A 25,953-nucleotide genomic window follows, 5' to 3' on the forward strand; every position below is an offset into this window, starting at 1 on the left:
ACCTTATTCTGTCCCAGGAACTGTGATAATTGCTTTCTATGTATTCCCGTTTAATCTTCACAACACTCCTATGAGGTAGGTGTTACCACCACCTCACAGGTGAAGAAACTGAAACTAAAGGTCACATCACTGATAGGAAGTGGAGATGAAATTGAAACCAGGCTGGTGTGACATTAAATCCCATCGACCTAACAATACACGTTCCATCATGTCTGTGTAGACTCGTTTTCTTTAAAAAAAAGCGGAGACTTGAACTTCTGTGGGTTAAAAATAATATATGAAAAAGTATATTAACCTTTTAAAGGACAGTTATTTATCTTTTTTTTATATCTGTTTCAGGTGGATATTTCTCTTAATTTAGATCAGTTAAAGGAAGAAATTGACTTTTTAAAACTCACATGGAGTATGAAGAAAACAATGTCTGCACTCTCATGCCCCTCTGATACTGTTCTCAATAAGATAAAAGACAGAAGGTTGAGTAATTCCTTTGAACAATATAGTGAAAGCATAAAGCTTTTGATGGATTGGGTAAATGCCGTTTGTGCCTTCTATAATAAAAAAGTAAGTTTCTTCGTTTTTGTTTTAGCCCAGTATCTTTAAATATATTTTGGTTAAAGTCAATTAAACTTAATGCATAAAATTTTTTTTGCATTTTTTAAAATAATTTAGTATATATGTATACACATACACATACACACGCACACACATACACACACACATATAAAATCTCTCCAAACTTTTCATCCAGTGAGTGAGGGCATTATCATATACCATGTTCTCTAAGCTAAGATGTCACCAGTTGAATAAATTATGACTATTTTCTGAATCACTAAGAAAGAAAAAATGCCCTAGTTGGGGGTGTTAATAGGAGACCCTTGCATAGAACTGGGGCACCAAAGGCTCACAGCCTTATGATAAAGGTAAATGCAAATAAATCCACAACCAGAAAGGAACAATAGGAAACCTTACCAGTAGGTAGAGGGAAGAGGAAAAACATCTAAGTTGAGCCTTTTATAATCACTTGATAGATTCATGCTGTGTTTCTACATGAAGTACACCTTCAAGTGTAAATACATGAAAATGAGTTGTCCTGACACATGAATAAAATATCTGCTAAGGAGAATAAAACATGAAAAATCATATAGAGTATATGTGACTAAGTATGGTAAACTCATATCCTGAACAAGTATCTTTAGTAAAAAAATGGTCAAATAGATGGATGACCCTCCATGTTTTAATGAAGTACCAGAGAGCGACTGAGGGCTCTAGGGAGAATGCTCCATGCCTTTCTCTCGACTTTTGTTGGTGGCAGTCCTTGGTGTGCCTGGCCTATAGACATAAGTACTCTGGCCTCTGCCCTCCTGTGCCATTTTCTCTGTGCCTGTCTCCGTGTCTCTCCTTTTCTTATAAGGACACCACTTACTGTATTAGGAACCCACCCTACTACTGGATGACCTCATCTTAATTCATTAAATCTGCAATGGTCTTTCCAATCAGGTGGAGAATTTCACAGTGTCTTTCTCAGATGGACGTGTGTTGTGTTACCTGATTCACCACTATCATCCGTGCTACGTGCCTTTTGACTCCATATGTCAGCGTACTACTCAAACTGTGGAATGTGCACAGACGGGGTCAGTGGTGCTCAATTCATCCTCGGAGTCCGATGAGAGTTGTCTGGATGTGTCGCTCAAAGCACTTGATCACGGTCAGTTCCTTTTGGTTAATTAACATTTCATACTTTTTTTTTTGCCATGTCTGATTTTTGACCAGAGCAGTCTAATGTGTCTTGTATAGTAGGAAATACGTCAGAACTATCCAAAGAACTCCTAGAAAATGAAAAGAAGAATTTTCAATTGGTTAGGTCTGCGGTCCAAGACCTTGGTGGGATACCTGCTATGATTCATCATTCAGATATGTCAAATACAATTCCAGACGAAAAGGTAAGTAAGAATTTGTTCACTAACACCTGAATAGTAAGTGCCTCAGAAGGTGACAGGAAGTGGACAATTCTGTTTCCATCTTTTATGTTTACTCCTAGGTGGTTATTACCTATCTGTCATTTCTTTGTGCAAGGCTTTTGGATCTCCGCAGAGAAACACGAGCTGCTCGACTCATCCAGACAACCTGGAGAAAGTTCAAACTAAAAGCAGATCTAAAACACCATCAGGTACTCCTAAAAAAGGCAAATATTAGGATGCAATTGGTAGTTCCTAAGATGCCACTTGATTGATTCTTGATAACGGTTTTTACATTTTACTGATGTTTGAAATTGTTGAGGAAATTTGGATAATCACGTGTGCTTTGAGTTGAGGATGGATGTTTCCTCCTAACTCCCGATGTTTCCTTCATTGGACATACCTTCCCGTCTCTAGCCACCCTTTCACTTCGTGTGCTCCAGGCTAAGTGGAATAGCTTATCCACTTTGTAAACTTGGGAAAAATAAACTGGAGGTGCCTGACTCAACTCTTCCCTCCTTCCTCTTGGAACCTAACTTGCCTCCGGGGAACAGGAGTTTTCCATTAATTTTTCTGTGCTCTGAAGGCTTGAGCTCAGCTGGTGCTGCCTGGGCCTGTGTGTCAAGTGTCTGATAGTGCGGTTCAGTTAACCGGCATTTTGTCTGCCATGACACTGTCTTCCAGTTGATCCTTTGTTGTTTAAAAGTAGTAGTTTAGTTTCTGTTGTTTATTTCTCAAAATATTTAGGACCTGGGCGCTGAGATAGAGATGTTATTGTTTCCCTTTGTGGACCCAATAGTGTGAGAATTTGCATTAACCTAAAATGAGTGTTTTCTTGAGTTCTGAGAACAGTATCATTTTTAATAATCTGAGAAATAGTCTTCTTGATCAAGTTGAACAGACTATTTTAATCCTTTTATCTCTATAAAACTATGTTTATTTATTTATTTGGAGAAACCAAACCAAATAAAATAATTAGCCACACTTAATAAGTTTTATCAGATATTTCAGAAATATGTTGTACCCAATATTCATTCTCAGTTTTGAATTACAGTGCATTTCTGATCAGGTTCTTAGTATCTGTACAAAACAGCTGCATTCTGGCCACTCTTAAACATACCGTGTATTCGCTCATCCAGTACCAGACTTGGAAAGAATTCTGATTAAAATAAGTGTCCTCACCCCACTCCGTCTTGGTAGGGAGTGGTAGAGAGTCTCACACAGCCACTCTTCTCTGTGGTCTCATATTCTCCGGCCTTCGTTCCCCTCTTCCTCTCAGACCTTCGTTCTTCCCCACATGTCTCTTGGAGGATAAGTTTGTACTTCCGGAGGCTTCTAGGAGAATTGTTTTAGGAAAGTTTTCAGGCAAGACTCTCCTTTGGTCAGTCCTCAAATTTTTTTCATTCTTTTTATATGGCATTAAATGAGATTCAAAATTCTAAGAAACAGGTATCAATCAGAATGTTTCATGTGGTTTTTTTTAATAATGAAATCTGCTTTGTTTTCTGCTCGAGATAGCCTATTAATAATCAGATATTAACTGCAGAGTTTTCTTGATTTGTTTTTTTGGGTTTTTTGGTGTGAGATCCTTTTCCTTATTCCCTTAGTTAAGGTAGTCGAAACTTCCCTTTTATGAAGACCACTGCTTCTCCTTTCTCCAGGTGCTCCTTTTGTTACAGAATTGTACTGTAGCCCAGTTACTTCATTTGCTATTTGGATCATTAAGCAGTAGGTTCCCTCTATATTCTAGTAGGAATATCAAGCTAGCAAGCATATAGTCATTGCCCTGATGTAGTTACTCTTCAGGTTTTATAGTTTGCTTTCATGTTGCTGGTGTGAATCGCAGTAACTCTTCATTGAGAACAAAATGGCTCTGGTGGTGCCAAGGAAGCACTGGTCAATGGCCACCCATACTCCGTGAATGAAGCAGGGTCATCCAAGGGGTGCCTGGCACATTGCACCTCACAGTTCCTCCTGTCAGTGAGTAGACACAAACTCTAAAGCACAGAAAATTCTTGTATTTGGCTCATATACAGGCAACATAAAAGTAAGTTGGTAACAGTGTAGGACTGGAAATGACGACATGCAGCCTGACTTAGAGAAGAGGCAGCGACGGGCCGGGGGACTGCCGTCATTGCTGGTTTCTGTAACGTTGGCTACTTTGGATTTGTCTGCTTCCCATCTGGAGCTTCTCTAACGTCGCGTAAAATTGTTTCCTATTTACTTTGCTTGAGACTGAGATGATTTACAGACCGGGATAAATTTTAGTTGACCTCAGCCTGCTGTATCTGAGAATGCCCTGGGCCCTTAAACTTTTGACTCAAATGCTACTTTTGCACTGCATCATATTTTTTTAAGCCAATGGGGGGGGGTGCTTTTATTTTCACCTGAATTTTTAAAAATTGTGCTAAAGAACACATAAAATGTACCATCTTGTTTTTAAGTGTACTGTTCAGTAGCTTCACGGAGACCTGACACTATGTTAGATAGAGTTCCTCTGCCTAATTTTAGAATCTTCCAGTCTTTTCTCACTCGGCAGAGTGAGCCACTGTATGGCCCACACGGTTCCTTTGTATTTGCTTCAGTCCACTGATTACCTCTTTCCTTTGTCAGAATCTCAGTTTGATCCCTTCCCTAGTTGGCTGTGCTCCATGCTGTGTAGTTCCCACCAGAGACACCAAGAATTGATTACAATTAAATGATAATTAGACTCTGTAGTTAGTCTGTGTACAGCCCACAGAGGGTCATCAGACATGCTCTAACTTGGTTCTTGCCACCAGAGGGAACAACTCGTATTCTAGTTTCCAGTTCATGTGAACTGATGGAACCTAATCTAGCCTTGAAGGGCATAGCAAAGTGATGAAGAATGTGAGCTCCGAAGCCAGGCTGCATCCTGTGGTGGCCTGACAGTCTGTGTGCTGGACCGTCTGGCCCGGCCGGGTGCCTGGTGGTCACGAGAGTAGTGGGGGCCTGCTCACCTCTTCTTGTGGTTGAGGTAGATGAATTACTGGTCATGAAGTGTTTAGAATGGTGCCTGATTCCTGTAAGTATTGAGTAGATGTTATTACTCATCACGATTCGTTATGAGAAGTAACAGGTAGAGAGATGCAGGGTCCTGGCCTCTTCGGCCATGACTGCTGGGAGGCCCTGATGCTAGTCTCACATCCGCTATTCTCTTCTGTTCTCTTAAGCCTCTGTGCTTTGAAGCCATGTGTATTCTGTGCAAAAGGGGTATTTTGCTTTTCCCTTTTTGTGAATTCTTTTGTTCAAATTATAACAAAGCAATACTACCTTATATTGTAAGCATTTTATTTAGTTTAGCATTTTCCTTTTCTTTTATGTAATCCAATCTCTTTTTTTAAAAGTTAAGCATGAATTCACTGGACCATAATCTGAAACACATCACATTTAAGTTGCCTTTATATTGACTACTGAGGATCTGTGATGTATCAAACATGTCTGTGATCTTTATCTTAACAATGATATTTCCTAGGAGTGTGTGTTTCATCATATCATTATATCTGCAAATCTATCAGCCATTTCCACATGCCTGGAAGTGTCTGTACTGCAAAGAGGGGTTTGGGTGTGTTTTGTTTCTAGGATCAATCTGATTAACGTTTAACAGATGATTTTCTTACAAATAACAATTTAGGGGCTTAATTGATTAAGTGTTTCATTTATGTTTGGATTTGTTTTGTTTTGTTTTTTAGGAGAGAGACAAAGCTGCAAGAATTATTCAATCAGCTGTGATCAATTTTCTAACTAAACAACGTTTGAAAAAGAAGGTTAATGCAGCATTGGTCATTCAGAAATATTGGCGAAGGCTCTTAGAACAGAGAAAACTATTAATGTTAAAAAAGGAAATCCTAGAAAAAGTTCAGAATAAATCAGCATTACTTATTCAGGTATAGTATCCTGGAATTTTTGAATTTTAAGAGTTTTAATGACTCTTTAAGGAAGAAAGTGAAATACGATAACGTTTTAAATTATTGTATTTTAGGCTTCTGTATTGTATCTTGCACTTTAACAAATATTTCACACCTCCCACTACCTGTGAGACTGCTGTTTCAGCGTAATGTTCAAACAGCTGGAAATGCCTGCTTTCCTCTGGGGAAGCAAGCGTCCAGTTCTGTCCTTTTTGCTGTTTTATTTTAGAGGTTTTCAGTCCTCTGCTCAGTGAGACATGCTGGCATGCTGTGCCATTCTACTTTGTACACCCATGTACCACACCGAACTCTCTTTTGTCTTTACTGTGAACCCTGGAAACTTCACTTTGGGGATAAATGTGCATGTTTCCTCTGCAGCCCACTTAGATGGCACGCAGTGGAAATATTGCTTGTAATTAGCCTCTAGAACGCCTTTGTTACTTTTCTATTTAGTTAAAAATGTTAACATATCTACTTTATATAGTAGATGTACTTCTTACATCTCTGTTAGTTTTGATGTTAGATCCTATGTTAGTAACATCAGAGAGGGGTACTATTTAAATTTGCACTGTGTAAATATCATTGAAGTGTTACCCCATAATTCTCTGTTTTATAAATTTGGAAATTTTTGCATCTGACTACTGCTACTAATTAATGAGGGACTCTGATAAAATAAATGATCTTTCTTTTTTTTTTAAACTTTTTTTAAATGTGAAATAATACACATAGAAAATTGCACAAAACACAAATGTAGAACCTGACCTACTGGTTTTTCACAAAATACCCATGTAACTACCACCTAAGTCAACAAGTAGAATATTGGCAGCCTTTCAGAAGCCATTTCTCAGTCAATTAACTTTCCCACACCAGCCATGATCCTAATATATACTTATCATGCGTTTTTCCCACATATTCCTTAAATTTTGTAATTTTGTCTTGCCTCTTTTTTGAGACTGGCTTTTTAAATTTTTTTGCTCACCATAATGCCTCGAAAACTTATCCCAGTTGTTGGCATGCCTCAGTAGTTTATTCCTTTTTATTGCTGAGTAGTATTCTATTGTATGCATGGACCACATTTTGATTATACATTAATCTGTTGAAAGATATTTTTGTTTTCAGTTTCATTTCATTAGGGTAAATATCTAGAAGTGGGATTGCTATGTCATTTGCTAAATGTATGTCTAACTTTGTGAGATATAATCCAACTGTTTTCTAGTGTGGCTGTTCCTTTTTGCTTTCCCACTCCCAACGTGTCAGAGTCGTAATTGCTCCACATCCTTGCCAACACTGTGTTGTCTTGTTTCTCAGCCATTTTGATAAGTGTGAAGTGGTGGCTCATCTTGGTTTAATTTACATTTCCCTAATGGCTAATGATGTATCTGTTTTCAAATGCTTGCTTGGCTTCCAGATACCTTTGGTGAAGTATCTGTTGAAATCTTCTGCCCATTTTTATTGAGTTGCTTATCTTACTCATCTTTGAGAGTTGTTTCTATATTCTGGATACAAGTCTTTTGTCAGTGATTCACATATATTTTCTCCCAGTCTGTAGGTCTTTTAGAGAAGAAGTTTGCTCATCCCTGATCTTGGTGAATGTTCTGTGTACTTAAAAGAATGTGTATTCTGTTATTGTTGGATGGAGTATTATATAAACGTCAGTTAGATCCATGTGATTGATGGTTCTTTTATATCCTTACTGAGCTTCTGTTTATTTTTTTACTAAGAGAGTGGTGTTGAAGTATCCAGCTGTAACTGTGGGCATGCCTTTCTTCTTTCAGTTCTATCTCCATGTATTTTGAAGCTCTGTTGTTAGGTTCATACACAGTTGATATTATTATGTATTCTTGGTAAGGTAAATGTTTTATCATTATGGAATGTTCCTTTTTATCCCTTGTAATTTTCTTTGCTCCGAAGCCTACTTTGCTTGCTAGTAACATAACCACTTCAGCTTTCACTTGATTATCATTTGCAGGGCATATTTTTATCCTGTTTTTTAATTAACTACTTATATCATTGTATATGATGAAGTCTAGACAGCATATAGTTTTTATATTTTGAAAATCTGTCTTTTAATTGGTGCTTTAGGTCATTTATAGATCAGGTATTAATTGATATGTTTGGATTTAGGTCTATCGTTTTATTGTTTATTTTCTTAATATTCGCCTTTTTCCCCCTTCATTTTCTCTTTTGCCATTTCTGTCTTTTCAATTATTTGAACACTTGTTAGTTTTACATTTTAGTTTATTTTGTTTCTGACTGTATCCCTTTGTACAGGTTGTTGTTTTTTTTTTTTAGTAGTTCTAGGGGTTACAGTATACATAACTTTTAATCTACTTAGAATCAGTATTTTATCACTTGAACTGGAATATAGAAAACTTATCACTCTTTAGGTCCCTTTGGGCCCCTCCCTGCTTTCCCTGGAGTGCCTGTTCTTTCCAAAGCCATTTTGCATAAGTAAGTTTAACTTTACTTGGATAAATATTTTAGTTACTTATCACATATCTTCATAGTAAGAGAAGTAATGTAGTGTGCACATCATTTCTTGTCAGGTTGAAGGGTAGGAACAAAACCAAACTCGACACATAGTGGAGGGATAAGGCCGTACCTATTGGGAAAAAACCTAGAGGGTCAGCAGGGTATACATGTGTTTTCCCTACCTTCCCTCACCTGTGGATCGGGGTGTGTGGGCCAAGCACAGATGCGTGCAGAACAGGTAGAGCTATCAAGAGCGTGGTGCCAGCCTCTGTAGTGCTTCCCTCTTATGTAAGGGATGTTGAGATGCAGCAGGGAGTTTTCCTCAGGGCCCGTTACAATCTTATCACTATTTGGAGTGTTTTAGCCAAAGGAATGGTTTTATTGCTAGAAGAACATCTAGAGCTTGATGACCAGTAGCCAGGGGCCATTTAGCTACCCGCACCCAGAAACAGTTTGAGACTTTGTGGCTCTTTCTGTTGAGCTGGCATATTGCTGGGTTAACTGAGGAGTTAGGGAGTGGGGTGGTGTGGGAAGGAAGCAGTCTGGTTGATTTATCACTTCTCAAGTTTTTCCAGAATTCTGCTTTTTAACCATGTACCTGTAATTCCTAAATTTGGGAAAAGGATGTAATTTTATTTCTAATGAGTAAATAGTCTCACTTATTTCTGATTCCTGGGTTTATATTACCAGACCGGTAATGAGATGGTATAGGATCCCACCCGTAAGTAGTTTCCAATCATTATAATATAGTTTAGTCATCTTGGTGAAAGAAGTATATAAGATTCAGAGATACATATTCATAGGAAATTACGTAGAACCAGTAGATAGCAAAATATAGTTTTATTTTGACTCTTCTGTTATTCTAATAAAATAAATTTGCTTATATTTCTTACGTCTCTAGAATACAAATGGAATGTAATATCAGGAATGAGAGAAGGATTTCTGAATTGGCTACAGCTGTGTTCATGTAGTAACTGAACTACATACAAAAGAGACAAATATCTTTTTCAAAAATATAGTTTTTTAATGTGTTAGTTTTTAAGCATAATGTTAAAAAATTAATACTATCAAAGGTGTTACATATAGAAAGTTATGTCTCTTTTACTTTGTGTCCTTTCCTGCCTTTTTCAGAAATATTGGAGAAGATATTCCACTAGAAAAAAATTTCTGAAATTGAAGTATTCCTCAATCATCCTGCAATCGAGGATAAGAATGATAATTGCCGTTGCTTCTTATAAACGATATCTTTGGGCTACAGTTACAATTCAGAGGCATTGGCGTGCTTGCTTAAGAAGAAAACAGGATCAGCAGAGATATAAAATGCTAAAATCATCAACCCTTATAATCCAGTCTATGTTCAGAAGATGGAAGCGACGTAAAATGCAATTACAAATAAAAGCTACCATAATATTGCAAAGAGCCTTTAGACAATGGCATATCAGGAAACAAGCTAAAGAAGAAAAATCTGCTGTTGTCATACAATCGTGGTATAGAATGCACAAAGAATTACGGAGATACATTCATATTAGATCTTGTATTGTTATCATCCAGACAAGATTTCGGTGCTTTCAAGCCCAAAAGTTATATAGAAGAAAGAAAGAGTCCATACTGACTATCCAGAGGTTCTACCAGGCATATCTGAAAGGGAAGACTGAGCGCACCAAGTATTTGCAGAAACGGGCTGCAGCCGTTCGACTACAGGCTGCTTTCAGGGGAATGAAAGCTCGTGATTTACACAAACAAATCAGAGCTGCTTGTGTTCTGCAGTCATATTGGAGAATGAGACGAGAGAGATTTCGATTTCTAAACCTTAAGAAAATTACCATCAAATTGCAGGCACACATAAGAAAATATCATCAAGTACAGAAATATAAGAAGATGAAGAAAGCCACCCTTGTAATTCAGATTCATTTTCGAGCTTACATTTCAGCCAAGAAAGTTCTAGCATCTTACCGGAAAACACATTCTGCTGTCATTGTTCTACAGTCTGCATATAGAGGGTTGCAAGCCAGGAAAAAGTTTAATCACATCCTCAGATCTATTGTAAAGATTCAGTCATATTATAGAGCTTATATTTCCAGAAAAAAATTTCTGAGCCTAAAACATGCTACCATAAAGTTGCAATCAATTATCAAGATGAAACAAACTCGCAAACGATATTTACATATAAGAGCAGCTGCGCTGTTTATTCAGCAGTGGTATCGGTCCATAAAAATGGCTGCACTGGAGAGAGAGGAATTCAGGCAGGTGCGGGAATCTTGTATAAAACTGCAAGCTTTTGTTAGAGGCTACCTGGTTCGAAAGCAGGTGAGGTTGCAAAGAAAAGCTGCTATTTCACTGCAGTCTTATTTCAGAATGAGAAAGATGCGGCAGCACTACCTGAAAATTTGTAAAGCAGCTGTTGTCATTCAGAATTACTACTGTGCATACAAAGCACGGGTCAATCAGAGGAAGAACTTACAAGTCAAAAGAGCAGTTACTCGTCTGCAGGCAGTGTACAGAGGTTATAAAGTACGCCAGCTAATCAAGCAGCAATCCATAGCAGCTCTGAAAATTCAAACTGCTTTTAGAGGTTATAGTAGAAAGATGAAATATCAGTCTGTGCTTCAGTCTTCTGTCAAGATACAGAGGTGGTATAGGACACACAAGGCTGTTTGCGATCTGAGAACACATTTTTTAAAGACAAGGACAGCCGTGATTTCTCTCCAGTCTGCTTATCGTGGCTGGAAAGTTCGGGAACAGATCAGAAGGGAGCGCGAAGCTGCAGTGAAAATTCAGTCTGCCTTTAGGATGGCCAAGGCCCAGAAGCGGTTTAGGGTGCTGAAAGGAGCAGCGTTGGTCATCCAGCAGCATCAGAGGGCGTGGAGTGCGGGAAGGAAGGAACGTATGGACTACATTGAGCTCCGCTGTGCTGCAGTGATGCTCCAGGCCATGTGGAAGAGGAAAACAGTGAGAAGACAGATTCAAAAGCAACACGAATGTGCTGTCATCATACAGTCCTACTACAGGATGTATGTGCAGCAAAAGAAGTGGAGAGCCATGAAAAGAGCTGCCCGTCTGATTCAAGTGTATTACAGGGCTTACAGAACTGGAAGGAAACAGCAGCATGTGTATTTGAGAACTAAAGCAGCCGTAGTAATTTTACAGTCAGCTTACCGAAGTGTGAGAGTGAGAAGAAAAATAAAAGAATGCAACAAAGCCGCAGTCACGATACAGTCTAAATATAGAGCTTACAAAAACAATCAGAAAAACGCAGCGTATAGGGCTTCAGCTATTATCATTCAGAGATGGTACCGAAATATTAAAATTGCAAGCCATCAACGTAAGGATTATCTCAATTTAAAGAAAACAGCAGTCAAAATCCAAGCTATTTATAGAGGTGTTAGAGTAAGAAGACATATTCAACACATGCACCTGGCAGCCACCTTTATTAAAGCCATGTTTAAAATGCATCAAGCAAAAAGAAGATACCATAAAACGAGAAGAGCAGCTCTCGTAATACAAGTAAGATATAGAGCCTATTATCAGGGTAAAACTCAGCGTGCAAGGTACTTGGCAATTCTGAAAGCTGTTACTATTCTTCAGGCCAATTTTAGAGGAGCGAGAGTTAGGCAGACGCTAAGGAAGATGCAGACTGCGGCAACACTCATTCAGTCACACTACAGAAGGTACAGACAGCAAACATGTTTTAATAAGTTAAAGAAGGCAACAAAGACAGTACAGCAAAGATACCGGGCTGTGAAGGCAAGAAATGTACAGTTTCAAAGGTATAACAAATTAAGGCATTCTGTGATCCGCATTCAGGCTGTTTTTAGAGGAATGAAAACTAGAAGACATTTAAAAGTTATGCATTTAGCAGCAACACTTATTCAGAGGAGATTCAGAACTCTGATGCTAAGAAGAAGATTCCTGTCTCTCAGGAAAACTGCTCTTTGGTTGCAGAGACAATACCGTACAAATGTTTGTGCAGAGCATCACTTACAATTTCTACGGTTACAAAAAGCCGTCATTAAAATCCAGTCGTCATATAGAAGATGGATGGTAAGGAAAAAGATGCAAGAAATGCGTAGGGCTGCTACTCTCATCCAGGCTACTTTCAGAATGCACAGAGCACGTAGGAGATACCAGGCCTTGAAACACGCCTCAATCCTAATTCAGCAACATTACCGAACCGACAGAGCTGCAAAACAGCAAAGAGAAAATTATGTGAGACAGAGGCATTCTGCTGTGGTCATTCAAGCTGCGTACAAGGGAATGAAAGCGAGACAGCTTTTAAGGGAAAGACACAGAGCTGCTCTCATAATACAGAGCACATATAGAATGTACAGGCAGTATGTTTTCTACCAAAAGGTTCGGTGGGCTACCAAAGTAATACAAGAAAAATACAGAGCAAATAAAAAGAAAGCCCTTGAGCACAAGGCCCCCAAGAAAGCGACGACCTGTATTCAGGCAGGTTTCCAGGACACGGTCTTAGGGGAGAGTGAGCGCCACCATCAGGCTGCCATTATTGTTCAGAAGCATTTTAAAGGCTTTAAAATGAGGAAGCGCTATCTCCACCTCAGAGCAGCGGTGGTTTTTGTTCAGAGAAGATACAGAGCACTCACTGCAGAGTGTCCCCAAGCATCTGTTTGCGGCCAGCCTTTGTACAGGGGCTTCAAGGTACGAAGGGATATCCAGCACGTGCACCTGGCTGCCACGTGCATCCAGTCCTTCTCCAGAATGCACAGGGCCAGAGCTGACTTCCAAGCGAAGAAAACTGCCGCTGTTGTCATACAGAATTATTATAGGTCATATGTCAGAGTAAAAATGGAAAGAAAACGCTTCTTAGCAGTTCAGAAAGCTGTACGAACTCTTCAGGCTGCTTTCAGGGGCATGAAAGTAAGACAGAGACTGAAAACCATGTCGGAGGCCAAGATGGCGGCTCCCGCGGAGCGGCCAGCACCACCGTGTCGTCCAGCTGGAGCTCAGCATGGCCCCGTTCACGGCTCAGCCGCTGCACCGCAGAACCACCCTGACGCCTCTCTGGTTGCTCCTGCACAGGAAGCAGAGTGTCATTCTCCAGGTCAGGCTGCAGTGACAGTTCAGAAAGCTGCTCGTGAAGCGGTCCCAAGAAAATTGGAAACACCGAGGTGTGCTGCCCTGCGAATTCAGTCCTTCCTTCAGATGGCTGTGTGCCGAAGAAGATTCCTTCAGCAGAAAAGAGCTGCGGTCTCCTTACAGCAGTGTTTCCGGGCCTGGCGGGCCAGGAAGCAGTTCTTACTGTACAGAAAAGCAGCAGTGGTTCTACAGAATCGCCACAGAGCTCGTTTGTCTGCAAAACACCAGCGGGAAGTGTATTTACAAACTAGGAGCAGTGTTATCCTTCTTCAGGCTAGCATGAAAGGATTTCTACAGAAACGGAAGTTTCAGAAAATGAAAGGGAGCGCCTTAAAAATCCAGGTATTTGTGCATTGAAGCATAAGGCTTTCATCCTTTCTTTGACCAATATTTGTTAGAATTTATAAAATGAGCTCAAGCACGTCATAAAGAATTATACTTAGTTTACATGTCCTTTTCATTTATCTTCCAAAATGGAGCATTTTTGAGAGTGGGAAAAGGGCTCAAGGATAATTTACCCAAAGCAGCACAGACCTGGGGTTCTGGGTAATCACCCTGTGCTTCGTGCATTTCACTAGGTGTTTACTACAGCAGTCCTGGAAGCATTTTGAGAACATGGTTTGATTAATGGGAGTTCTCTGGTAAAATGGTTTTTTTAAGTGAAAAATGTAAGTTGAGGTAAAGTGATATTTGGCATAATTTAGGCCAAAAGGGATAACTTTATTCTCCTACTGATCTGTCCATCAGAGCTTCTAAGGCTAAATAGACATTTGTACTTTATTCAGAGTGTTTTGCACTTTTGGTTTCCAAAGCACTTTTATTTTGTTTGTTAGAGAGAGGCCAATCCAGGAGCTGAATCTGGGTACTTCAGTTATTTCTAGTCTACCTGTGATAACCTGGGCATTAAACCTAGGTGTATGTGATATGTTGGTTCTTGTTCGGTTCCTGTTAAACTTAGAAATAATGTTTTCATACAACAAAAAAATGGTAGATGCTGGCAATATGCCAAGTACTATAGAGGGCGATAGGAATAGACGGTCAGCTATAGTTAGTTGCTGTCCTTAGAAAACTTAATTGAGCTAGGAGGAATATTTATAATCAAAAATGAGAGAGAGCGGAGAAGAGAAGCCTAACATTTCTAAATATTTGTTAGGGTTATACCAGGCTTAGCTGTCGGCCAGCCACACTATGTGTGATGGAGCACATAGTGGGTGTTCACTGTGGGAAGCACCCCCTTTTCCCCAGGACCCGTTAGGCGTCAGGCCTGCTTGAGTCTGATAGAAGAGTCATGACTATATTTCTGCAATTGGTTTTTGTCTGCTTAGCCTTGTATAAACTGTCTTGAATACTGATTTTTTCAATTTACAAAACCCAACATTACATTGCATATGTGTTATATTTATGTGTTTCATAGGCTGCGTGGAGAAGATACAAAGCCCAGAAATATGTGTGTAAAGTGAAGGCTGCCTGCAAGATTCAAGCGTGGTACAGGTGTTGGAAAGCACGTAAAGAATACCTAGCTATATTAAAAGCTGTTAAAACCATTCAAGCTTGCTTCTGTACCAAACTGGAGAGAACGCGGTAAAGTCTCAGAGCTATGTGGGAGCCAGTCTTCATATAAGTCTTTATATAAAATAATACTGCTCATTGATTTTTCTTTTAAATATTTGCTGTGCTTAATATGTATGGTTCATTTTGTTGGTGTTTTCTCCATTAATGAAACAAGATATATCTCTAAGGCTGTCTTATTTTTTGAGATAGAGCCTTGATGCTATCTATAATTTAGTAAAAAATATTTAAGTAAACTTGATAAATTAGTTCAGGTTCAAAGGGATAAAGGTAAGGACTGAGGGGAGGGAGGTAAATAAAATAATCTAGTAAATCTTGGTTTTCCTATTGTGCATTTGTCCATTTTGTTTGCTGATTTAGCTACTGGAAAATTTTGTCTTACTTAGTTCTCTCTCTCTCTCTCTCTGTTTGTACTTTGCATTATTCCGTGTACTCTATCCTTAATGATGAAGTCCTAATTACTAAATTGTTTCTTTGGACCGTATTTCCCTGCTCCTAGTTCATTTCTTTTAAACACATTTTCAGAAGCTCTTACCAGATTACCTATATTATTTTTTATTTCATAGTATACGAACTTTACTTCAGTCCCCAGAAATGATGAAGCATTATCAGTCACTGATGGTTTTAAAGTTCTTTTTAGGAGAGCACACTCGTGTTCCTTGGTCAGCTCCATGGTTAGAATCAGGGCTGATAACATGAACTTGTAGTTTATACTCAGCTGTTTGAAGGGCCAGAATCTAATTTTCGTGAAGCAAAAAGCTGAATTTTTCTCATGACACAGCTTTATTTTCTGAGAAATGTGGCAACATGACTTAAGTTAATCTTTCTGCCTTTTCCACTTTAGCAAGAACAGATCAAAAGCCTGACCATTCTCAGTTTTTATCTGTTATCACTATGTTGATGCCTAAAGTTCAATCTCTAGCCCTCATGAGGTTTTAAATTTTTCTCCAATTCTGTTTACAGACTATTTCTTTTTAGATATTTTGTTGATGCCTATCTTTTCTTTCAAATGCGTGTCCATTTCTCATTTGCCTTATGGTGTTCTAATCTCCCCGGTTCTCCTCTTGACCACCTTCTGTCTGCTCAAAGGCTCCCTAGCAACAAGCACTCAGATTTTATATTCTACAATTATTTACCACCCTCTCCCCTTTACCTGGGCTTTGTCTGCATCTGGTTAATCATACTATCCTGTTCAGATTTCTTTGTCATTCTGCAACTTCATATTTCTTACCCAGTGGAATATTGCCAATTGTAAAACTTTTTTTCAATGTGTGTGTGTGTAAAATTATGATTGCTAGAACTTAAATATATTTTTCCACTTTGTTTGATTCTCTCCATTCTTACATTGTCTTTATCCTCTAGTATTTAAATGGGGAGGGGTCAATAAGTACTTATTAAATAGATTAATTTGAAATTGCTTTCTACTATCTACATTTTAGGTTTTTGAATGTGAGGGCATCAGCAATTATCATTCAGAGAAAATGGAGAGCTACACTTTCTGGAAGAATTGCTCGTGAACACTTCTTAATGCTGAAAGTAAGTCTAAAAATAAATGCAGCTCATTTGTGAAGAACTACTTTAGGACAGAAAAAAAAAAAAAAAACGTTTTTAAGAACTAACAATACATTATTTCAAACACATCACTGCCGTCAATTAAAACCTCTATTGACTCCAAAAATACCGTTTGTGAATATTTTTGTTAATGTATATGTGCATTTATGGAATAGTCTCAAGCCCAACTTTGAAGTGACTTTTAGAATAAATAATTTATTTGGGAAAAGTGTTAATAGACAAAACATTTTGTATAGTTTAAGTCACACATTTAATAACAGACTCTTCAAGCCACAAGTGGTGATCTATTTAAAATATTTAACATCAAATCTTTACAATAGCTACAATACCTATGGTTTTTTATCAAAGACATGAAAATTACAATTTTACTTGTAAATTTTGAATTGCATGTAGTATTCCCTAAGATTCTAGCCACTACTGTTATTCTACCTACTGTGTATTTACTAATTTGATCCTCATCATAACTCCGAGGTGTAGTTATTGGCGTACCTGTTGTGAGGTCTAGGGGAGGTAAGGTCACTTAGCCAAGATCATTCTCCTTGTAGGTGGGGGATCTATGTTGTGAAACAAACCTGGCTTCCCCTTCAGTTCCTATACTTTTTACGTGTCTTAGAACCTGATTGTCAGGATGTCATATAACAGGAATCTAAGATGTGCCTGTAGTATGCGGTGGTTCTTGAAGCAACACACAATTTCCCTCGGAGCTGTTCACAGTGCCCATTCCGTTCTCTGTTGGAGGTAGTATTTTTATTAAATGCTTCGTCATCTGGTGACATTGGCCCTTTCCCCTCACCGTGAGAAGTATCTAGAGGGTGAGAGGGAAAGGGCACCAGGTGTCTGGCTATTGACCCTGGCTTGCGCCATCATCCAAACTTCATTCTTGGGTTAGAAATTATACGCCATCACCTTTTCTTACCTGTGCAATATGACATTCTTTGCTAAGATTGTGAAAAGTGTCGTAGTTCTGCCATTTCACTCTATATTGAGAAACTCCAGAACCTCCAGTGGATTGCAATTATGATCTCTATCTATTCAGACCACTTGTGATTTTTTTTTTCCCTTTTAGAGACATCGAGCTGCTTGTTTGATCCAAACAAATTTTAGAGGATATAAAGCAAGGCAGCTCTTCTGTCGGCAGAAGTCTGCTGCTTTGACCATACAGAGACATGTCCGAGCCAGGAAGTCTGGGAAGAGTGAAAGGACAAAATTTGTTGAATTAAGAAAATCTACAGTTGCTCTACAAGCACTGGTACGGGGTTGGTTAGTGAGAAAAAGAGTAAGTACTTTTAAGTAGAATATCTCCATCTTAGGAAATTCAAGTATTTGATGTAAAATGCTGTTAACCAATTTTAGATTTTGGAGAGTAATTTCAGAACGAATATAACCTTTAATTTACACTCTCTCAGCTTCTGTAGAGCCCTGTACCCAGATCACTGGTTGCTGTCGAGTTTTGTTCTTTGAACCTATTTCCCAAAAATGCCTTTTGCACCAAAAGGCAAAGTAAATTTTCTCTTGTGTAATAAAGCTTAACAAAGGAACTGAGGGAAGGAGGGAAGGGGGGCTCCATGTGTGAAGAAGGTTGTTGTTCCAGTGGCCTTTTGCTGCCACCAAGCAACTCTGAGGTGTTGTCACTGCCATTCCCGTGACAACTTCCACGTCTGCAGCCCAACAGAGCCCTTCCTAGTATGTTCATGATGTTTCCGGCATCCCATACATGAAACTCTGGCAAAGACAAGCTAATTACATTTGCAGATCAACTGGAGAAATGTTTTGTATTTTCTTCATTAAATATAAATTGGAGGAGACTTCTCCAAGAGTTGTGCTGGACCTTTGCTAGACTAATACTGGAGAAATCAATTCAGATACTTTTGTCTGATTGATTATCACCACCTTCAACAGTTTTGCTTGGAAGACTGTAACCTTTTTTGAGCTTCATATTCATATACTTCTTCGTAATGACTAGCACATTTACAGCCTTAACTAGATGTGATTGAGTACTCTAGTTAAATTGATATTATTCTTTAGTAAAGTGCCGAAAATATAATTTTGCTTTTTATACCCTGAGTTATGGGTTACAAAAGTGGAAATATTGTATAATAAAGGATTATAATCACTTTCAGTTACAATGTAAATAATTTTCATAGTTAAAAGTTATTACTAATTTATATAATTTGATATTGATAATATACAGAAGTAAATATTGATTGAAGGTCACATATGTGGTTATTAATTTTTTTTGTCTCCTTTAGATTTTAGAACAGAGAGCCAGCACTAGGCTTCTTCACTTCACAGCTGCTGCCTATTACCACCTGTCCGCTCTTAGAATTCAAAGAGCATATCGACGCCGCATGGCAGTGAAGAATGCTGAAAAGCATGTTAATTCAGTCATTTGTATTCAGGTTAGCTTTCCTTTTGCAGTGAAACGATACGATATATTTTTTGATATTTAACAAACAATTTCCAAGTACCTTATGGTAAGGTCATAGAAATTCACCCTTTGGCCATAAGATTGTTGGGATGATGTGATGTTAGGAGTAGGCTGATGTTTTATGACACAGAACTAAAGCTATGAATTACTGTCTGAAGTCATCGTACTCATTTATGCTCCGATGAGCTAAGGCTGAGGGTCCCTGCCTCTCTCTGTCCTTGCCAACACGTGTGTTGTATGCTTTTTACAATGTGTTCTTATTTTCATATACTTTGTCCATTTTTCTTTTGGGTCCATTTCTCTTTCTTTCGCACCTCAGCGATTAGGTGCATGTTTGTTTTTTTTATGCTCTGTAGGAGTTCTTTCTGTTTATGTATGTTAACATATATTTACACACAAAATATTGAGTGAAGACACAAATTGCAGAATGATACATGCAGCTTGATAGAATTGACATAAGTTATGAAATGAAGGCAGTGCTGTCTAGGCTCAGTTTACACACAGAGGCACCCACGTGGCCTGGGAATGGAGGAGTGATGCCCCTGAGGGGGGTGCAAAGTGTTTTCCAATGTTCTGTTAAGTAATGTTCTGCTTATTTAATTTATGTGTATTTGTTTGTTTTTAAAACACTGAAGTTAAAAAGAAATCTTCATGTGTTTTAAACAGAGATGGTTTCGAGCAAGATTACAGCTACAGAAGTTTATGCAGATATATCATAGCGTCATAAAAATTCAGCATGAAGTTCAAGAACGTATGAGGAAGCAAAATAGGGCTGCATCAGTAATACAGAAGGCTGTACGCCGTTTTCTCCTCCGTAAAAAGCAGGAAAAATTTAATAATGGAATCATTAAAGTTCAGGTAACTGAAAATGTTTTGATTTTAGTTCAAGACTTTGGTTTGCAATTCATTTATATGATAGCCAACATTTAAAAAATGCAGTCACATACATTTTTAAAAGCTGAGAGTAGCAAGTAGGGTAACTTCTAAACAGTACGTTTACCGTAACTTCATTGCGAAGCCCTTGATTTTCAAATTCCCTGGAGGAAGCCTATGATTGAGAGAAGAAAAGTATATTAGCATTTTAAACGGAGTTACATATCTTTGGTCAGTGACTGAACTCCAGTTTATATACAGGAATATCACATGTATTTTGTTTTAGAAGAATTGATTTTGCTATTTCTTAGAACCTGGATGAGGTTTTAGTTGCAAAGTATCTGATCACATCATATAAATTTACTGAAAATATTTACTTTGTGGAAATAGATACGAATATAAGTTCAAAACATTGTGGATTATAATCTTAAAATTCCTGAGTTTTATCTCTTCAAGGCACTGTGGAGAGGCTATTCTTGGAGGAAGAAAAATGATTGTACAAAAATTAAAGCTATACGAAGCAGCCTCCAAATGATTAATGGGGAGATTCGAGAGGAAAGCAAGCTCTACAGAAGAACCGCAGTTGCGCTTCACCACCTGCTGACATACAAGCACCTTTCAGCTATTCTCGAGGCTTTAAAGCACCTCGGTTAGTTCGTTTGCTTTAACAATGTCTTGTAGAAGTTTGAAATGCAGTTTTACCTGAGTGTACAGAGAATATTTTAACGATACAGTATTAACTAAAACCTCACCTTGTTGCTGTGAGTTTCTCTTTTTTTGCCTTGCAGAGGTAGTTACTAGGTTGTCTCCACTTTGTTGTGAGAACATGGCCCAGAGTGGAGCGATTTCTGAAATATTTGTTTTGATCCGAAGTTGCAATCGCAGTGTCCCCTGCATGGAAGTCATCAGTTATGCTGTGCAAGTCCTGCTCAACGTCGCCAAGGTAGTTCCCATTTCAGGGATGAAAGGTGCTGCATTGGCCAGTACACCTGGCTCAGCGATTAGGTGCATGTTTCCTCACCACTGGAACCCAAATCCCAAGTGAAAATTCGTTCATGTGCCGTAAGAGGCTCAGGGGGAAAAAATGTTTAATCTGTTAACATCCTTGTTCCTGGAAACACTATTTTTTATGAGTTTATTTCTTCTGTCTTTATAATATTGGTAACAGTGATTACTAGCATTTATTGAGAAATGTCTCTAAGGTATTTCATACTATTATTCCAACATCATAGAGAGGAATAATTGTTACATAGGTTCTTCAACTGAAGACTCGGGGTGGGGGTGGGTACAGTGGTAGAGCTGAATTTAGATCCATTTTTGCCCGCCTCTAGAGCTGGTGTTTTTACCTACTGCAATGTATCGAAACGGTGGAACCTCCTCCACACATGTCTGGCAAAATGTAATAAAGATACTGCTATCACTTAGTTACCCTGTAATCCTCTGTCTGTTGGGGTTTGGACTGGCAGCATCTGTCTGTCCTGAACTGTAATGCGTGCAATTAGTGGCACTGAGATGACAGATTTCTCTTCGCCGTCTCATCCCTCAGCTCCAACTTGAAGCGCATTACCCCCCATTTCCTTGCTGAGAAGTAGTGGGTGAGAAAACAGACTCTGACTCCAGCTCGCCTGGGTTTGCATGCCAGCTCTGCAGCTCCCTGCAGGTTACTTAGCCTCTCTGTGCTTCACTTTCTGTGCCTGTCAAATGGGTGCCATAATGGTATCTGCCTCAGGAGGTTGTGAGGATTAAATGAGTCAACAATTGAAAACTGAGGCAGGAGAAATATATTTTAGACTTACCAGTATCAAATATATTTTATTTTAAAGCAAGCTCACCTTGCGCTCAAGAAGCGTGCAATAGGGCAACTAATTAAAGGTTCCGTTTTCATTATCTTACCCTATGATTAACTGTCACAGACAAGCTATCTTTTCCTGAAAGATTCTCACTAAAATGGCCTTGGCTTTAAGCTTGTTTTATTGACTTCAAGGTGGTCACTTTCATAGACTATAGATTTGGTTCACGTTTTGTGAAAATTTACAGTAGTTTGGGAAGAAAAAAATGAAAATGCAAGTAGGCCTATAAGATGGATTCAGAAATGGCAGTGCAGTATGTGACAGTCACCTTTTTAAGTCCTTTGCCCTTGCTGCAGACAGTCCCAAACTTTGGCACTACGCTTTCTGTTTGGTTGGGGTGTTTCTAAGGACATATGTGTTAGCTATAACTTGTAATCTCATTCTGTTCTCTTCAAGTATGAGAAAACGACTTCCGCAGTTTACGACGTAGAAAATTGTGTAGATACGCTGTTGGAGCTTTTGCAGATGTACCGAGAAAAGCCTGGTGACAAGGTTGCCGACAAGAGCGGAAGTATTTTCACCAAAACTTGTTGTTTGTTAGCTGTTTTATTGAAGACCACGAATCGAGCTTCTGTGAGTGCTAATCAGTTGGTTTAAGTTTTAACATCACTCTCGCCGTAGACTGAAGAATGGGTTTGGGAGAACATGTGTGGACGTAGGGAGACTGTTAAGGAGGGAGGCAAGTGTAGATGTGTGGTAGTCTAGGCCAGAGATTGTGCTTGACTTAGGGTTGTATGACTTTGGAAACTTTGAAGAGGGACGCTCCCAAGACATGGTGACTGAATACGATGGTACTGACTCTGATATTTGCCTTTTCACTCAGGTGGACCTAAATGTACAATTCTTAGTACGTGCCTCCTTTATACTTGTCTTACAAATTAGCATGTAGTTTAAACCAATCTAATCACTGAACGGAGAGAGCTTGGTTTTTGATTGTTAAAAGCTCATAGGTTTACTACATAGTGTGTATTTATTGTGATTGATTTTGGTAAAATGGAGGAATGCGAAATTTAATTACTAGGTTTAATAAACGTGCATTTTCTTTTTTAGGATGTTCGAAATAGGTCCAGAGTTGTTGACTATGTTTATAGTCTCTACAAACTAACAGCTCGTAAACATAGAATGAATACTGAAAGAATACTTTATAAGCAAAATAAGAATTCTTCTATAAGCACTTCCTTTATTCCAGAAACACCTGTACGAACCAGAGTGGTTTCAAGGTAAGCGGTCAGTGTGTTCTATAGCATTATGTCACTGTTCATTCATTCATTCATTCATTCAAGAAACATTTATTGAGTGTCTACTATAAGCAATATATTGTGTTTAACAATGGAGAAACAACGTATGAACAAGAGCAGAACCTGGTGAATCTAAGGGAGATGATCTCAGTAAATGGAGTAAGAAGTCTGTAGTTTTAGCAGATCAGATATGTGATTCAGGGCAGAAGAATCAGTCTAGGGATTTAAATTAGGGAATCATCAGGCAGCACTGAAGGCCTTGACGGTGAATGTGATCACCAATGGGGAAAAGAATACACAGAAAAAGTGCCACATACCTAATTGCTGAATATCACTATGGTCACCTTCAAAGTCCTCCCAAGTACGGCAGGGTGCATCTAAATGGCGTAAGCTCCAGGGAGCAGGACCATCTCCCAAGAAGCTGGAGAGATCAGTCTGGAATTAGGACAGTTGTGCTCGGGAGTAACCTCACGTGGTTAGGTAACACGGGTGAGGGTAGCCCTTTAGGAGAACTTTATTAATGGGAGGTTTCGTTCTTTTCACAGACTTAAACCAGGTTGGGTTTTGAGAAGGGACAACATGGAGATCACAAGTCCCCTGCAAGCTATTCGATTGGTGATGGATACTCTTGGCATTCCTTATTAGTAAATATAAATGTTTTCAGTGTGTACAGGGAAAAGAAATAGTAAAGCCAATCATGAATGTGTGAAGTGTTTTGGCTCTTTTTGTAGAACTCCTAAAATCTGACTTTGTATTAAAATCGAAGAAATACATGTACTAAATAAACTGTTTTTACATTCTTCATTGTTTCTTTTATTATTGAATAGCTTAATGAACTTAAGAAACTGGTATGTCACAAAATGAGTATAACAGTTATTCATGTCTATTATCTTAAAATATTATGTTAGTTTGAATATCATATTCCTAAAGGGAATAGGGTAAGTTATTATCTCTGTTTCATAGATAAATCGAGGCATTTTTCTAAAACAGATGTTGGAGATTTAAGATTCTGATAACTCACAAGTGAGAAGAGGACTAAATCCCGAGGCCTATGGACAGTCCTCATGTGTGTCCCTGATAACTGGACGGTCCAGACAGGGACATGACCCCAGGGCAGCGGTGAGGGCAGCCCGCCCCTCGTACAGTAGCAGCCTCGCTTTGCACTGACGGTGGGAGCAAGGTATCTAATAGACACTTGTTCCACAGACGTGAAAACGATTTGCTGTCAAAACAAACACTTGTTATTTTCTGTGGTTTCTATACCTTTGGGTCACTGCCATCAGGATGAGCCCTTGTGCTCCCAGGACTCTCGGAGCCTGGTTCCAGTGGCTGTTTCCAATCTGCTGGGGTCCGTCCCCAAACGTGTCTATAAATGGAAGCCATAAAAATGTGTCACTGTTGGCGTTTACTCAGTGGTAGCTAGAAATGGACAGACCATGTAACTGCTTCATTTACTAATTTTTTAGAAGAAGGATTTAACCTAATTAGTCTGAAATAGTCTGGGATTTGGTTAGGATACATCTAAAAATTATATTGGTATATTAGAGAGTATATTGAAATTAACTCGGCATAAATTTTGGTATTGCTTTCATGGTTTTTCTTGCAGTAAGGGTTTTAGGCACTGTTGGTACTGCTTTTTGTTGACCCTCTGAAGTGCTTTTTTCCCCCTTCTTTTATTCAACAGAATTTTAGTATGAACATTGTATTTACTGTGGTAGGTGATACTGGTAGGATGTAATCAATCAGCATAAATTGTTATTGGTATTAATCTCCCCTTCAGTGGTTATAACGAGTTAGCGTTTACACAAATATTTCTATGAAGTCACACATGCAAGATGACTTCCACGTGTTTCAAGTTGTTTTGTTGTTGAAACTCATACTAAAACTACATAATACCTATTTTTATAGGAAGAACATTTCTCCTAAATTTAGGTGATGAATCCATATCGGGATTCTGAGCCTTCCTTAAAGCTAAAGGCGTGTGTGTGTGTGTGTGTGTGTGTGTGTAGACTGGCTGAGAAGTAATCAAGCCTTTTACTTTAGAAATCACTATTTTCTACAGCTGTTATGTTAAAGAAGGAATCTAAATGCATTAACTGGAATCTAATTTTCTTTCAGGTGAGTTTATTCATGGTGAAGTTAGGTAAGTTTCAAATTAACCCTCTTGTGACCTGTAATAACCCATATTTCCAGTAGAGGTCATGACGACCATGCAGTGTCATTTTTAATTTAGTTGTAAATGTGTAATACAAAGCTGTAATTTTTGTAAATAAAAGCCATTGCTTTTACATTCTTGGAAAATTTTATCAATATATCCGTAATTCAGCTTGTTATTTATACCGTATTTTGGCTTCATCTTGAGAGGAAGAAGTTCACGTGTATTCTGTATTTGAAGTTGGTCAAATTTTTCTCAGTTGGTAGGTGATTTTTTTTTTCCAGGTGCATTATCTTTATGACTTCTGATTTTTGTTTTTAGAAGTGCAAGCCTAGTACTTTAAAGCTATTACTGATTAAGAAAATCTTTTGGATTGCTTGTTGTTAGTAGATAATGGTGCTAATAGAGTTGCTTTTAAGTTTTATATTTTTAACTAGTCATTGATTCTTGGTGTAAAGAAAAAGTGACAATTTAATGTAAGTTCTGCTTTCAACAAAGAGGGAGAATTCCAGTGAAAATACTTTGCTTGTAACTTCTTCACAAGACCTAAAAATAATACAGAGACATTATTTACAATTTGTTTTTGAGAACATGTGAAAAAATTTCCAACCTGTGTAAAGAAAGAAGGAAATATACCCAACGCCTTCCTATTTCCTGAAGTGCTTATGGAAGACTACCTAAAGTAGTGAGTGCTTCTGGGGCTGGCCTAAGTTATGGACCATTTTAAATAAATTTTATGGAAGCCTATTTCAGAGAGAAGTCTCAGAGAGTAGAGTTTTATTCTGTGAGTAATATTCCATTAGTACTGCAGAGAGCAT

At 38.5% G+C, this 25,953-nt stretch overlaps 1 protein-coding gene across 2 annotated transcripts in view; it reads left to right on the forward strand.

Annotated features, from left to right (window-relative positions):
* Positions 1–23,784, forward strand: part of ASPM (assembly factor for spindle microtubules) — a 31,826-nt gene extending 8,042 nt beyond the window's left edge. The window contains exons 9-24 of one of the 2 annotated variants that reach the window (XM_081039311.1): positions 340–561; positions 1,498–1,705; positions 1,795–1,940; positions 2,039–2,167; positions 5,666–5,860; positions 9,485–13,792; positions 14,865–15,031; positions 16,459–16,555; positions 17,658–17,867; positions 18,841–18,990; positions 19,686–19,877; positions 20,349–20,541; positions 20,681–20,835; positions 22,139–22,315; positions 22,793–22,962; positions 23,526–23,784. In XM_081039311.1, the coding sequence (XP_080895437.1) occupies positions 340–561; positions 1,498–1,705; positions 1,795–1,940; positions 2,039–2,167; positions 5,666–5,860; positions 9,485–13,792; positions 14,865–15,031; positions 16,459–16,555; positions 17,658–17,867; positions 18,841–18,990; positions 19,686–19,877; positions 20,349–20,541; positions 20,681–20,835; positions 22,139–22,315; positions 22,793–22,962; positions 23,526–23,625 (6,819 nt within the window). In that variant the 3' untranslated portion in view covers positions 23,626–23,784. The remainder of the gene's footprint in view (positions 1–339; positions 562–1,497; positions 1,706–1,794; positions 1,941–2,038; positions 2,168–5,665; positions 5,861–9,484; positions 13,793–14,864; positions 15,032–16,458; positions 16,556–17,657; positions 17,868–18,840; positions 18,991–19,685; positions 19,878–20,348; positions 20,542–20,680; positions 20,836–22,138; positions 22,316–22,792; positions 22,963–23,525) is intronic. The other variant, XM_081039312.1, reaches the window with a different exon arrangement.
* Positions 23,785–25,953: the final 2,169 nt, after the last annotated feature.

Source organism: Rhinolophus hipposideros (assembly GCF_964194185.1).
Source record: "Rhinolophus hipposideros genome assembly, chromosome: 26".
NCBI classification, from domain to species: Eukaryota; Metazoa; Chordata; class Mammalia; order Chiroptera; family Rhinolophidae; genus Rhinolophus; species Rhinolophus hipposideros.